The 14,901-nt window shown below is 40.2% G+C and overlaps 1 protein-coding gene across 4 annotated transcripts in view; it reads left to right on the forward strand.

Annotated features, from left to right (window-relative positions):
* The window catches only part of FBXL13 (F-box and leucine rich repeat protein 13), a 197,825-nt gene that overhangs the window by 64,183 nt on the left and 118,741 nt on the right, over positions 1 to 14,901 (forward strand). For all 4 annotated transcript variants that reach the window (XM_084630203.1, XM_084630205.1, XM_084630204.1 and 1 more), the window contains one exon: positions 3,358 to 3,490. In XM_084630203.1, coding sequence (XP_084486329.1) covers positions 3,358 to 3,490 — 133 coding nt within the window. The remainder of the gene's footprint in view (positions 1 to 3,357; positions 3,491 to 14,901) is intronic.

Raw genomic sequence — 14,901 nt, forward strand, 5'->3', positions numbered from 1 at the left:
TCGGTCCTGGGGCCGGTTTTATTCAATATCTTCATAAATGATCTGGAGGATGGTGTGGATTGCACTCTCAGCAAATTTGCGGATGATACTAAACTGGGAGGAGTGGTAGATACGCTGGAGGGGAGGGATAGGATACAGAAGGACCTAGACCAATTGGAAGATTGGGCCAAAAGGAATCTGAGGTTCAATAAGGATAAGTGCAGGGTCCTGCACTTAGGACGGAAGAACCCAATGCACAGCTACAGACTAGGGACCGAATGGCTAGGCAGCAGTTCTGCGGAAAAGGACCTAGGGGTGACAGTGGACGAGAAGCTGGATATGAGTCAGCAGTGTGCCCTTGTTGCCAAGAAGGCCAATGGCATTTTGGGATGTATAAGTAGGGGCATAGCGAGCAGATCGAGGGATGTGATCGTTCCCCTCTATTCGACATTGGTGAGGCCTCATCTGGAGTACTGTGTCCAGTTTTGGGCCCCACACTTCAAGAAGGATGTGGATAAATTGGAGAGAGTCCAGCGAAGGGCAACAAAAATGATTAGGGGACTGGAACACATGAGTTATGAGGAGAGGCTGAGGGAGCTGGGATTGTTTAGCCTGCAGAAGAGAAGAATGAGGGGGGATTTGATAGCTGCTTTCAACTACCTGAAAGGGGGTTCCAAAGAGGATGGCTCTAGACTGTTCTCAATGGTAGCAGATGACAGAACGAGGAGTAATGGTCTCAAGTTGCAGTGGGGGAGGTTTAGATTGGATATTAGGAAAAACTTTTTCACTAAGAGGGTGGTGAAACACTGGAATGCGTTACCTAGGGAGGTGGTAGAATCTCCTTCCTTAGAGGTTTTTAAGGTCAGGCTTGACAAAGCCCTGGCTGGGATGATTTAACTGGGAATTGGTCCTGCTTTGAGCAGGGGGTTGGACTAGATGACCTGCTGGGGTCCCTTCCAACCCTGATATTCTATGATTCTATGATTCTACACCACCTTTGACTGGGCTGCAGAGGCAAGCTGTCTCCAAGATGTACGTGGCAAGACCACTTCAGCAGCATCTAGCAGTAAGAGGGTCATGTCCTCTGGGAGTGGTGGCAACACTCCCACAGGAAGCAATGCCAGGCCAATGATAGCAACTGCACATAATCCAGTTTTCAATATAGCCTTGGTTGTCTCATGCAAAGCTTATATGTGTGGGCGAGGAGAGTCCAAGGGGGTAGTTTCTTGGAACCCCTTTGATGTGGTTTACCTGTTAACGTTTGTTCAACGTTCAGTTGTTTTTTATTTTGGTATGGTTAATACTTTCATAAATTGAAAAGGAACAAAATATGTAGCTTGTCTTGAGCCTGTGGCCTTGTCTGCATTAGACTTAAAATTTCCCACTGTTGTATCTCCACTGGTGGAAACAATAGTCAGACATGCTGTGGACATAGCACAAATGGCTGATGGAGTTTTAGTCACCATGTTGTCTGGACCTGCCTTGACCAGGGGTAGGTAGATGACATGGCAGGTAAATTGCAGAAAGCTAGTCTATATACTAGTGCTCCTTATGTAACTACCACTGGTGGAACTGCACTGGTGGGAGCACCAGTGGAAATTTTTTTTAACCTTTTAATTTTAAATGCATTTAAAATGTTACAATAAAGAGATTTCTGTAGCTTTGCGGTCTTCAAAAATGGTAGAAGTGTGAAGATTTTTAGAGCACTCCCTGGTAAAATAGTGGCTAGAATAGGCTTTGTCAACTTTGTTTTTTAAAAAACAGCCCTAACTGGAAGGAGAGCCTCCAGTACATGAACATACTGCTCCAGGTAGGAGTATAGTCAAATGTGGAGATCTCCAAAAGAAGATGTTTGTTTTTAACTGCCCATCAAATTTGAAGAAACCTGTTATCACTTTATTTATTGTGCTGTTAGCCTAAATTGTTAATGAGTTGACAGGTTCTGTACTGGTTGTGACTCCCTTTTGTTGGGAGTCCCTTCTCCATCTCAAATATAGTTTATAGCAATACATGTGTTTCAAATCAAGGCTGGGTGCTTTTCTTGAAGATGTTCTTTAACACAAGTTATTGGGCTCAATACAGGAATAAGTGGATGAAATTCTGTGATCTGTGTTATGCAGAAGGTCAGACTAAATGATCTAATGGTTCCTTCTGAGTTTGAAGTCTATGAAATGATATATTTACTACATGTGTTACAGTACTTTTGCACTGATGCTGTATTGCACATTTCATTTCATCCAAACATTAAAGTCTCTCAAAACCCCTGTAAGGTGGTAGCGTCTACTTTTATACTGATGCACAGAAAAATTAAGTGACTTGAGCATGATTGCTTAGGGTGAAATCCTGCTCTTAATGAAGTTAGTGGCAAAACTTCAGTTGACTTCAGTGTAGGAATCACCAGGCCCTCTGTGAGAATCCCAATCTTGTGCTCTAATGACTGACCTACTCTCACCCTCCTTCTGAATTAAAATAATGGTGATTGCTCTTCATAATGATTTGAAGTAGAGCACATATGGCATAAAATGGATAGATTTAGTATGGTGGGTGTAACATAAGTTACCCTTTTAAAGGTGACCTATGAAGGAAAGATATGTTTGTGATCTTTCTTGTTTTTTTATGAAGAACAAGTTTGAAGAAGGCTTGCATGTTCATTTTTTATCTTAAAAAAGGAGGGATTTTTAGATGGGGTTTTTTGTTTTGTGTTTTGTTGTTGTTGTTAGAGATCAGGTCTTGACTTTCCCATGTTTGCTAGAAAACTTCTTAGACTGTTTTTGAAACTTTTTTTTTCTTCTTTTTGTTAACACATATTTAACTCAGAGTTTTAACTCTGCAGGGAATGGGAGGGAAGGAAGTTTAAAGATTCATCCATGCCTAGTTCTTTAGCTTAACTTGGGTCCAGGTCTGTAATCATTCAGCAAAAGAGGGAAGACAAAACTTTATATTCCTGATATATCTAAGGTTAAAAATAATCTTAAAAATCCTTTACAATAATTTAGGTCTTTAGACAACATAAAGGAAAAATCAAAAATGGAAAAAGCCAATACTGTGTGGTGTTTTTTTTTTTTTTTTTTCTTTGTTGGTCACTTATGTATGTTTCCTCCCTGTGGATTGGTTAGTATGCCAGCCTGTGCATAATAAAGTTTAGGCCTCAATCCTGCAAACACTTATGTGCATATTTAACTTCATGCATGTGAGTATTCTTACTAAGTAGTCTAGTACAGTTTGTATGTAAAGATGAGAATGTGTTTCAGCATTTGCATAGTCAAAGTCTTAGATTGTACAGCAAATTTCTAACACTTAGTACTTTTTAATAATTTTGTCTATTTTGTTTGTATAACAACTTTGATACCTGATATCTGAATTGTTGAATTTCTTTAGATTGATTTTTCTTCAGTAAAGCACAAGATGCAGGACAAAACAGTAATAAATATTCTGAAGAAATGGCGTCCTTATGTGGTACGTTTGAATCTTCGTGGTTGTTCTCTTCACTGGCCAAGCTTTAAAAGTATTAGTAAGTATTTTAATATTTCTTTTATTTCTATCTCTTCTTTTCCCTCTCTTGCATCTTTTTCTTTTTATCAGATGCCTCACTCTGTCACTAGGTTTTTTTTTTTTCTGCTCTGCAGCATATGAGCTTCCCTACAACTACAGCCATGGCAAAACAGAATGAATATGGGATCAGTAGGCTCCTTTAAATTGCTTTTCGCCACTACTCCCAGTTTCTAGGCACTGTAATAGCCTTATAGCTTAGCAGTACTAGAGTTGTATAGAATAACTTTTATTATGTTTTGAGATACTGTGAGTATAGTCTGACAAATGAGGCTGGAATGCAAACTTGTGCTTAAATGTACATGCCAGAACCAACTGCACTGAGGTAATTAAAACAAAACTCAGATGTACACAATACTGTGATGTATTATCATTTAAAGTTGAAGTCACAATATTCAATGTCTGAGAAATCCTGATTTCTAGCATCAAACAGTTAAAAATGGAGGCAGGGAGCACACTAATGAAGACTTGTCCAGTTTTTTTATGTTTAGGACACTGTAAGGAAAACTATAACCGTGCACGCCTGCCAATAATGCAAAATAAAACCATAACGTCCTTAGTGCCTGTTCAAATATTTCTTGCTATGGTGCTCTTTAGTGCCACAGTGCAGGGCAACTGCACCTGCATTCCCCCTCATGGCCCACCAAGATACTTAAACTTAATTCAGTAAAGTCTTCCAAGGATAAGCAGGAAACTGCCATATCTGATACATATAGAAACACACAAAAGACCATGAAAACAATGTTCTGAGTTTAAGGTGGGCTTCAGTTTTTGTTCTGCTGAACAGATTTTGAAAAATTGAATCAGGCCACGTATAATATTGCTAACTGCAAAAGTGCAAAAATCATGAGTGACCCTCAAAAATCATGATAAAAGTAGATCAAGAAACAAAATATTATTTCTTTTGATTTTTGAATTCCCCTTGCCCACCTCCAATGTCTGTATGACACTTAGTTGCCATCTTTCAAATTTATAGTGAGTGAGGTAATTTTGGCCTCAGTTGCAGGAGCTCCTTCTGGGGGACCAAAATAAAATTGAGCACACAGTCCCCACCTGGACTGAGGAGCTTCAGTTAGGAAAGTGGAAATTGTATGTGCTTTTGTCTACTGTGAAGAGCTAGAAATCAGGACTGTGTAGTGAATGAAGCTGTTGTCCATAGCATCATGGTCTCATTTGTTGAGGAATTTGGAAGGTGTGTAATTGGTTAAGGAGGGGATTACAGAAAGAGAAAGGATCCTTTTGTTTAGGGAAGTTGAATGTCAGGCTGGAAAATGGATTCTATTTCTTCCTCTGCATCAGAGTTCCTGTGAGATGCTAGGCAAGTTGCTTAAACCAGTACTTTCAGTGATGGCCACTAATTGTATGTTCTTCTGATTTGTGGAAGTGCTGAGCACTCACAACTGCAATGGAAGTCAACTGGAGCTACTCTTTAAAGTGCTAGGTACTCTGAAAAATGAGGTCCTAGGTGACTTGAGTTGGACACCCAAAATTAGTGGACATTTTTGACAATTTGGGCTTTAATCAGCTCCACATCTGTAAAACGGGGATAAAAATGCCACCTATTCTTACAGGGGTATTGTGAACATTAATGAATTTGTTTGTGAAGTACTTGGATACTATGGTGAAAGCACCATAGGAATGCCCAGAAGGAAATTATTATTTCTGTATTCAGTGTAGGGTTTGGATGGCGTATGGTCTAAGGTCACAGTAAGTAATGAATAAGTATCCATGCACTGAATAAGGTAGGATCCTGTGGAAAAATTAGTATGCGATCTTGTAATTAAAGTTTTGTATCATGATTAAGGCTGCAAGTTTGTCATGGAGGTCATGGATTCCATGACTTTCCGGGACCTCCGTGACTTCTGCAGCAGCTGGTGCGGTTGGCCCAGAGGTTGCCTGAGCATTTCAGGCAGTCCCTGAGCCAGCCACTGCTGGGTCAGTCTTGGGCCACCATGCCCCCCTCCCTCAGCAGCAGCAAGAGTTTGGGTGTGGGAGGGGGCTCAAGGCTGGGGGTTGGGGCACAGGAGGGGGTAAGTGCTGCCCAGAACCCTTACCTCGGGGGGGCTCCCCAGAAGTGGTGACATCCCTCTCCCTCCGCTCTGGAGGCGTGCCCAGGCAGCTCTGCACACTGCCTCTGACTGCAGGCACCACCCCCGCAGCTCCCATTGGCTGTGGTACCCAGCACTCAGGGCGAAGGCAGTGCACTGAGCTGCTGGCCGCACCTCTGCCTAGGAGCTGAGGGAGGGGGTGTTGCTGCTTCTGGGGAGGTGCAGAGCCAGGTAGGGAGCCTGCCAACCCACACTCCCAGCACCAGCGGGGGTCCTGGGCTGCATGCCACTGCTCGCCTCCCCCTGAGCACCTACAGTGCCCCCCCAGGCCATCCCCCAAGTACCTGCGGCACCCTGGGCCACCCCTCCCTCCCCCCAAGATTTATTCAGTGGTATATAGTAAAAGTCATGGACAGGTCACAGGTCGTGAATTTTTGTTTACTGCCCGTGACCTGTCCATGACTCTTACTAAAAATACCCGTGAATAATATGTACCCTTAATCATGATGGATATGGACAGGCACCCTTAAGTTTTGTATTTCCTAACCTTTGAGTGCTTGACTTTGCAATCTTAATGTTCTTTTCACATTTATTTTATTTATTTATTTATTGCATATCTGTATACAGTGCCTAGCAACAAACATTGAGTAACCAATCACTGACTGGGGCATCTAGACATTACTGCAATGTAAATTACTTGTCTGATGATCATATGGTATCTTAGAGCCCATCAGTAACTGAAGCCAGGGTCACTTGCTATATGTCCAGGTATTGTTGCTATGATTAAGGGACTGTGAAATGCTATAGAGCCCAAACCAACTTGGCAGGAACCTTTGAGCTTCTCAAGCCTTTTGGGTCATTTTTATATTTATAGTTTTTATATCTAAGAGGAAATAAAGGATACTGTATGGCCCCAATAAGAAAAAAAGTGAATAGAGGGTGCTGCTTGAGATATAATAATGACACTTAGTATTTAGAATGAAGATTACTTTGTCTTTAGAAGCTCAGAGTGTAGACAAGTGCGTGGAGGTGTCCTGAAGCCTCTGGGAGTAGACTGATGTAAGTAACTCCTGAACTTAGTAGTCGGCACTTGCATTAGGAACTTCTGGGCGGCATTTTAAGTGATTTAGTTTTGTACAACAGTAGCTGAATCTTTCCTCTTTACATCAGTGTCCTTAAAAGAACACATTATTTAAGATTTTGTTATCTTTTTTCTGGTACATACAGCAGCTCATGTTACAACCCATCAGCAATTAATCCAAGCACTCTGCATTGCTAATCAAATCACTCTTGTTTTTTCCTACCCCCCCCCAGATGTTCTGGTTTAACTTGGATTTTAACTTGAAGAGTGGTCAGTTTGGATGAGCTATTACCAGCAGGAGAGTGAGTTTGTGTGTGTATGGGGGTGGGGGGGATGTGAGAACCTGGATTTATGCAGGAAATAGCCCAGCTTGATTGTCATGCACATTGTGTAAAGAGTTGTCACTTTGGATGGGCTATCACCAGCAGGAGAGTGAATTTGTGTGGGGGGGTGGAGGGTGAGAAAACCTGGATTTGTGCTGGAAATCACTTTAGATAAGCTATTACCAGCAGGACAGTGGGGTGGGAATAGGTATTGTTTCATATTCTCTGTGTATATATAAAGCCTGCTGCAGTTTCCACGATATGCATCTGAGGAAGTGAGCTGTAGCTCACGAAAGCTTATGCTCTAATAAATCGGTTAGTCTCTAAGGTGCCACAAGTCCTCCTTTTCTTTTTGCGAATACAGACTAACACGGCTGCTACTCTGAAATCTGTGTAAATCCAGTGTTGTTTCGATGTGCAGTTGCTCTCACTCATGCTAGGCTGTTTCGAGTGAAATAATCACTATCAACTTTGTCTGTAAAACTTTTGTTGGTCAGGGGTGTGAAAAATAACACACCCCTGACTGACATAAGTTATATTGACAGAAGTGCTTGTGTGGACAGTGCTATGTTGGCAGGAGATGCTCTCCTGCCAACATAGCTACCACTGCTCATTGGGGGTGGTTTAATTATGTCAATTGCCGTAGAGTGGCTACACAGGAGTCCTTACAGCAGTGCATCTGCAGTGGTACAGCTGTGCCACAGTAAGATGTCTAGTGTAGACTTAGTCTACCTTGAGTGTACTAACTTAAGCTACGGTTACAGTAAAGACAAGCCCTCAGAGAAACACTTGTAGCCTGACCCTGAGAGAAAGCTACAAGACAGAGATTTTGGGGTAGAGTAGTGGCTGGAAAAAGTAAGAATATTGAACAAGGAAACTGTATCGTGTGTGTGTTTCCAACTATGTTCAGGGAAACAGGACTTTATCTACATTCTTTGTAAATAAACAGGATTGTGTCAAGGAAATATTTGACGTTTCATTAATTTCTCCTCCTAGTGGAAACAGCCCACAAGATTCTGACTAATGGCTAACTGCTTGGGTAAAAGGGGGCAACAATTGTAATTACCTGATATTTAATAATATATCTTATTTTGTATATCCAGTATGATCTGTATTTACAATTAATAATACAATTTTTGAGTGAACATTTTCAATAAATTGTCTCCAACCTGTTCATGCTGGGAATCTAGATCCTGTCTCTTAATCCGTATTTGTGGAAGGCCTCATTAGCAGCTTAATATTGTGGTTCCATTGTACTGGGGGCAGGAGGTGAGGAGCTTGTAAATAGGAGCCACACCCATTCATGCCACTGAATTTAGTTCTGTGGGGGGCTGCTGTGCAGTGCGATTTTGGGGGACAAGCATGGATTGGGGCTTAGCTATTGGGAATGTCTTTATGCAGATCCACTGGCCGTTTCCCCTGCAGAGCAAGTAATAGGAGCTAGTGAAGTCATTGGTGCTATATAGAATACTAGTTTTTAAATAGTTCCAAAGCTTTAGTTCCCAAACTTGACACAGTCTCCTGCAACCTTAGGTATAATGAAGCTAGGGATTCCACTGGAGTTTTGATAATTGGGAACTGGTTTCCCCTTAATAACTAGATAGATGATAACTTGAAGGTTGGTTTCTGTTTATAAGCCCAAAGTACAATTATTACCAAATTAATACTTATAAACCTCAAGTAATTATGCTACGGTAGTTACTGCAGCATTAGTTATATACATACATTATCTTATGTGCAGTGCTGAGGAAGAGCCCGTGGTCATGGTACATGTAGGTAACAATGACATGGGGCCCGGAGGCCAAATTTAGGCTGTTAGGTAAGAGATTAAAATCCAGGTCCTCCATGGTAGCATCCTATGAAATGCTTCCAGTTCCTGCAGTTCTGCCTGTCTGACTGACCCTGTGTGTGGGTCTCAATGCATGGATGAGACAATGGTATTGGGAGGAGGAATTTAGGCTTATTAGGAACTGGGGAAACTTTTGGGAAAGGAGGAGCCTATACAGAAAGGATGGGCTCCACCTAAACCAAAACAGAATCAGATTACTGACATGTAAAATTAAAGGTTGCGGAGAAGATTTTAAACTAAGGGCTGGGGGAAAGCCAACAGATGTGGAAGAGCATGCAGTTTGGGTGGAAACATCTTATAGGGATGAATTTGCTGAAGGGGGGACTCTGTATATTAGTAAAGAAGATAGGATAGAAGTTGATGTACAGGTAGGAACTGAAGAGAAACAGTTGAACAAAAAACAGCCCCATTCAGTTACGTCACAACTAAATACTTACTAAATACTCATTTTATAAGTGTTTGCGTACAAGTGCTAGAAGTCTAAATACTAAGATGGGTGAACTTGATTGCCTGATATTAAATGAGAATTTTGATATAATAGGTATCACTGAAACTTGGTGGAATGATAATAATCAATGGACATAGTAATACGAAATATATAGGAATGACAGAGTAGGTTGTGTTCATGGGTGTGGCATTTAAAAGAAAGTATATAGTCAAATACAATAAAAATCTTAAATGAATCAAACTGTACCATAGAATCTCTGTGGATAGAAATTCCATGCTTGAATAATAAGAATATAGCAGCAGGAATATACTACTGACCAGAATGGCGATGGTGATTGTGAAATGGTCAGGGAGATTAAAGAGGCTACAAAAACAAAAAACCCAATAACAATGTGGGATTTCAGCCAGCCCCATATTGACCAGGTATACGTCACCTCAGGAAGGGATGCAGAGTTAAAATTTCTAAATACCATTAAAGGCTGCTTCTTGGAGCAGCTAGTCCTGGAACCCACAAAGGGAGGGGCAGTTCTTGGTTTAATTCTAAGTGCATCACAGGATGTGGCCGAAGAGGGGAATATAGCTGATCTGCTCAGTAATAGCAACCATAATGTAATTAAATTTAACATCCTATGGGGGGGAAATACCAAAGAAACCCTCTGTAGTAGCATTTAACTTAAAAAAGGAGAACAAAATTGAGGAAGCTAGTTAAACAGAAATTAAAAGGAACAGTCGCAAGAGTGAAATGTCTGCAAGCTACGTGGAAACTATTTAAAAACACCATAATAGTGGCTCAAACTAAATGTATACCCCAAATAAAAAAAAGGACCAAAAAAGTGCCATTATGTTTAAACAGAGTAAAAGAGACAGAGGTAAAAAGGCATCCTTTTAAAAATTGGAAGTCAAATCCTAGTGAGGAAAATAGAAAGAAGCATAAACTCTGGCTAGTCAAGTGTAAAAGTATAATTAGGCAGGCCAAAAAAGAATTTTGAAGAGCAAATAGCAAAAGGCACAAAAACTAACAGCAATGTTTTTAAAAATACATCAGAAGCAGGAAGACTGACAAGCAATCAGTGGTGCCACTGGGTGCTCAAGATGCTAAAGGAGCATTCATGGAAGAAAAATCCATTGCAGAGAAGCTAAGTAAATTCTATAGATGATGTGAGGGAGATTTGCGTATCTGAGCAAGTCTTTTTAGGTGACAGATCTAAGGAACTGTCCCAAATTGAGGTGTCAGTAGAGGATGTTTTGGAACAAAATGAAACAGTAATAAGATCCCAGAACCAGATGGTATTTACCCAAGAGTTCTGAAAGAACTCGGATATGAAATTGCACAACTAACTGTGGTATGTAAACTGTTGCTTAAATCAGCTTCTGTATCAGATGATTGGTGGATAGCTAATGTGGTGATTTAAAAAAAAAAAGTGTTCCAGAGGCAATCCTGGCAGTTACAGGCCAGTAAGCCTAACTTCAGTACAAGGCAAATTGGTTGAAACTCTAGTAAAGAATAGAATTATCAGATACATAGGATGAACACAATAGGTTGAATCAAAATTCAACATGGCTTTTGTAGAGGGGAAACCATGCCTCACCAATAGATTAGAATTGTCCAAGTGTGTTAACAAGCATGTGGTCAAGGGTGATCCAGTTGAAATAGTGTACTTGGACTTTCAGAAAGCCTTTGACAAGGTCTTATACCAAAGGTTCTTAAGCAAAGTAAGGAGTCATGGCAGAAGAGAGAAAGGTCCTCGCATGGATTAGTAACTGGTTAAAAGATGGGGAAACAAAGGGTAGGAATAAATTGTCAGTTTTCACAATGGAGAAAAGTAAATAGCAGGGATCCCCAAAGATATGTACTGGGACCTGTGCAGTTTAATTTTTCATAAATGATCTGGAAAAAGAGGTGAACAATGAGGTGGAAAAATTTGCAGATGATACACAATTACTTATAGTTAAGTCCAAAACTGACTAAGTTACAAAGGGATCTCTCACAACTGGGTGATTAGGCAACAAAATGGCAGATGAAATTCATTAAGTGCAAAGTATTGCACATTGGAAAACTTAATCCCAACTGTACATACAAAACGATGGAGTTTTAATTTAGCTGTTACCACTTGAGAGAGAACTTGGAGTCATCATGGATAGTTCTCTGAAGACATCTGCTCAGTGTACAGCAGCGGTCAAAAAAGCGAACAATGTTAGGAACCATTTGGAAAGGGATAGATAATAAGACAGAAAATATCATAATGCTACCATATAAATCCATATAGTATGCCCATACCTTGAATACTGCATGCTGCCAAAGATCCAGAGCGCCACCAGGTGAGTAAAACTTAACAGGGGCCCGATTTGGGGGAATCGGCCTAAAGCCAGCCCTGATAATGTAATTAAAGAACACACAAGGGGACTGAATTAAGGTTGCCTGGGAAACCTGAATTCTGGCATTTCCTAACCTTTGTGTGTAATTTTTAGGTTTTTTTAAAAAGGGAAAAAAAAAAAAAACCAAACTGAAAAAACAAATTCCTGCATGTGACATCATATTGACACCTACATGAGTCAACTGTAGGGTTGGAACCTTTAGATCAGGGGTAGTCAATTATTTTTTGTCAAGGTCCAAATTTCTTGGTCAAGATATGGTCAAGGTCCAGACTGCAGAGAAACATTTTTCGCAGCTCAGTAACAATAATGATGATGATTAGGGCTGTCAAGCAATTTAAAAAATTATGATTAATTGCACGGTTAAACAATGATAGAATACTATTCATTTAAATATTTTTGGATGTTTTCTACATTTTCAAATATATTGATTTCAGTTACAACACAGAATACAAAGTGTACAGTGCTCACTTTATATTTTTGATTACAAGTATTTTCACTGTAAAAGAGCAAAAGAGAGAGTATTTTTCAATTCACCTCATACAAGTACTGTAGTGCAATCTCTTTATCATGAAAGTTGAACTTACAAATGTAGAATTACGTACAACAAAACCTGCATTCAAAAATAAAACAATGTAAAATTTTAGAGCCTGCAAGTTCTGTCCTACTTCTTGTTCAGCCAATTGCTCAGACAAACAAGTTCGTTTACATTTGTAGGAGATAATGTTGTTGGCTTCTTGTTTACAATGTCACCTGAAAGTGAGAACAGGCATTCTCATGGCACCATTGTAGTCAGCATCACAAGATATTTATGCACTAGATGCACTAAAGATTCATATGTCCCTTCATGCTTCAACCACCATTCCAGGGAACATGTGCCCGTGCTGATGACCGGTTCTGTTTGATGATAATCCAAAGCAGTACAGATCGATGCATGTTCATTTTCATTATCTGAGTCAGATGCCACCAGCAGAAGGTTGATTTTCTTTTTTGGTGGTTCAGGTTCTGTAGTTTGTGCATCAGAGTGTTGCTCTTTTAAGACATCTGAAAGCATGCTCCACACCTTGTTCCTCTCAGATTTTGGAAGGCATTTCAAATTCTTAAACCTTGGGTAGAGTGCTGTAGCTTTCTTTAGAAATCTCACATTGGTACATTCTTTGTTTTGTGAAATCTGCAGTGAAAGTGTTCTTTAAATGAACAACATGTTCTGGGTCATCATCCAAGACTGCTATAACATGAAATATATGGCAGAATGCGGCTAAAACAGAGCAGGGGACATACAATCTCTCCCAAGGAGGTTAGTCACAAATATAATTAATGCATTATTTTTTTAACGAGCATCATCAGCATGGAAGCATGTCCTCTGGAATGGTGGCTGAAACATGAAGGAGCATACGAATGTTTAGCATATCTGGCTTGTAAATACCTTCCAATACCAGCTATAAAAGTAACATGCAAATGCCTGTTCTCACTTTCTGGTAAAAAGAAAAGGGGTACTTGTGGCACCTTAGAGACTAACCAATTTATTTGAGCATAAGCTTTCATGAGCTACAACTCACTTCATCGGATGCATACTGTGGAAAGTACAGAAGATCTTTTTATACACACAAACCATGGAAAAAATGGGTGTTTACCACTACAAAAGGTTTTCCTCCTCCCCCACCCCCCCGGCCACTCTCCTGCTGGTAATAGCTTATCTAAAGTGATCACACTCTCCTTACAATGTGTATGATAATCAAGGTGGGCCATCTCCAGCACAAATCCAGGGTTTAACAAGAACGTCTGGGGGGGGTGTGACATTGACATTGTAAATAAGGAGGGCAGCATTATCTCTTGTAAATATAAACAAACTTGTTTGTCTTAGCGATTGGCTGAACAAGAAGTAGGACTGAGTGGACTTGTAGGCTCTAAAGTTTTACATTGTGTTTGAGTGCAGTTATGTAACAATCTACATTTGTCAGTTGCACTTTTATGACAGATTACACTACAGTACTTGTATGAGGGGAATTGAAAAATACTATTATCATTTTTACAGTGCAAATATTTATAAGCAAAAATAATATACCCTTTGATTTCAATTACAACACCGAAATACAATATATATGAAAATGTAGAGAAAAATTCAAAGTACTTAATAAATTTCAATTGGTATTCCATTGTTTAACAGTGCAATTAAGACTGCGATTTAATCTTAATTGCAATTCGATTTTTTGAGTTAATCGTGTGAGTTAACTGCAATTAATCAACAGCCCTAATAATAATAAGTAAATACCAATGTGTTTTCCCCTGGCTTTGTTCTCGGAATCAGCGGAACCATTTTGACTTAAATTTTAAAAAAAAAAAATCATCAGCCTGAGACAGACACCTGGCATGGAAAATTTCAGCCTAAATGGTTAGTTTGTCAAAGTTATAAGCAAGTGAAAACAGGGTCTGATTATTATGAAGGTTCCCCACACTTCCCATTAACAGTGCCAATTGCTTCACCTACAGTCAATCGTAGTACAGTAGCAACTTCTATATTTTGTGGGTCTTTATCTGTGCATAGCTTTTAATATAAATTTCTCTAGTTTTGGTACAGTTTTAAAATATGTGGTCGCAGCAGACTTCAGAGTCTGATCCCACTGAGGGTTACCAAAAGAAACTACAGAATTCGCTCAAGAAACTCCCTGAAAAAGCACAAGATCAAATCCACACAGACACACCCCTGGAACGCCGACCTGGGATAGTCTATCTACTACCCAAGATCCATAAACCTGGAAATCCTGGGCGCCCATCATCTCAAGCATTGGCACCCTGACAGCAGGATTGTCTGGTTATGTAGACTCCCTCCTCAGGCCATACTCTACCAGCACTCCCACCTATCTTCAAGACACCGCTGACTTTGTGAGGAAACTACAATCCATCGGTGATCTTCCTGAAAATACCATCCTGGCCACTATGGATGTAGAAGCCCTCTACACCAACGTTCCACACAAAGATGGACTACAAGCCATCAGGAACACTATCCCCAATAATGTCACGGCAAACCTGGTGGCTGAACTTTGACTTTGTCCTCACTCATAACTATTTCAGATTGGGAGACAATGTATACCTTCAAATCATCAGCACTGCTATGGGTCCCCGCATGGCCCCACAGTATGCCAACATTTTTATGGCTGACTTAGAACAACGCTTCTTCAGCTTTCGTCCCCTAATACCCCTACTCTACTTGCGCTATATTGATGACATCTTCCTCATCTGGACCCATGGAAA

This window comes from Lepidochelys olivacea, assembly GCF_965140295.1.
Source record: "Lepidochelys olivacea isolate rLepOli2 genome assembly, chromosome: 1".
NCBI lineage: Eukaryota > Metazoa > Chordata > Testudines > Cheloniidae > Lepidochelys > Lepidochelys olivacea.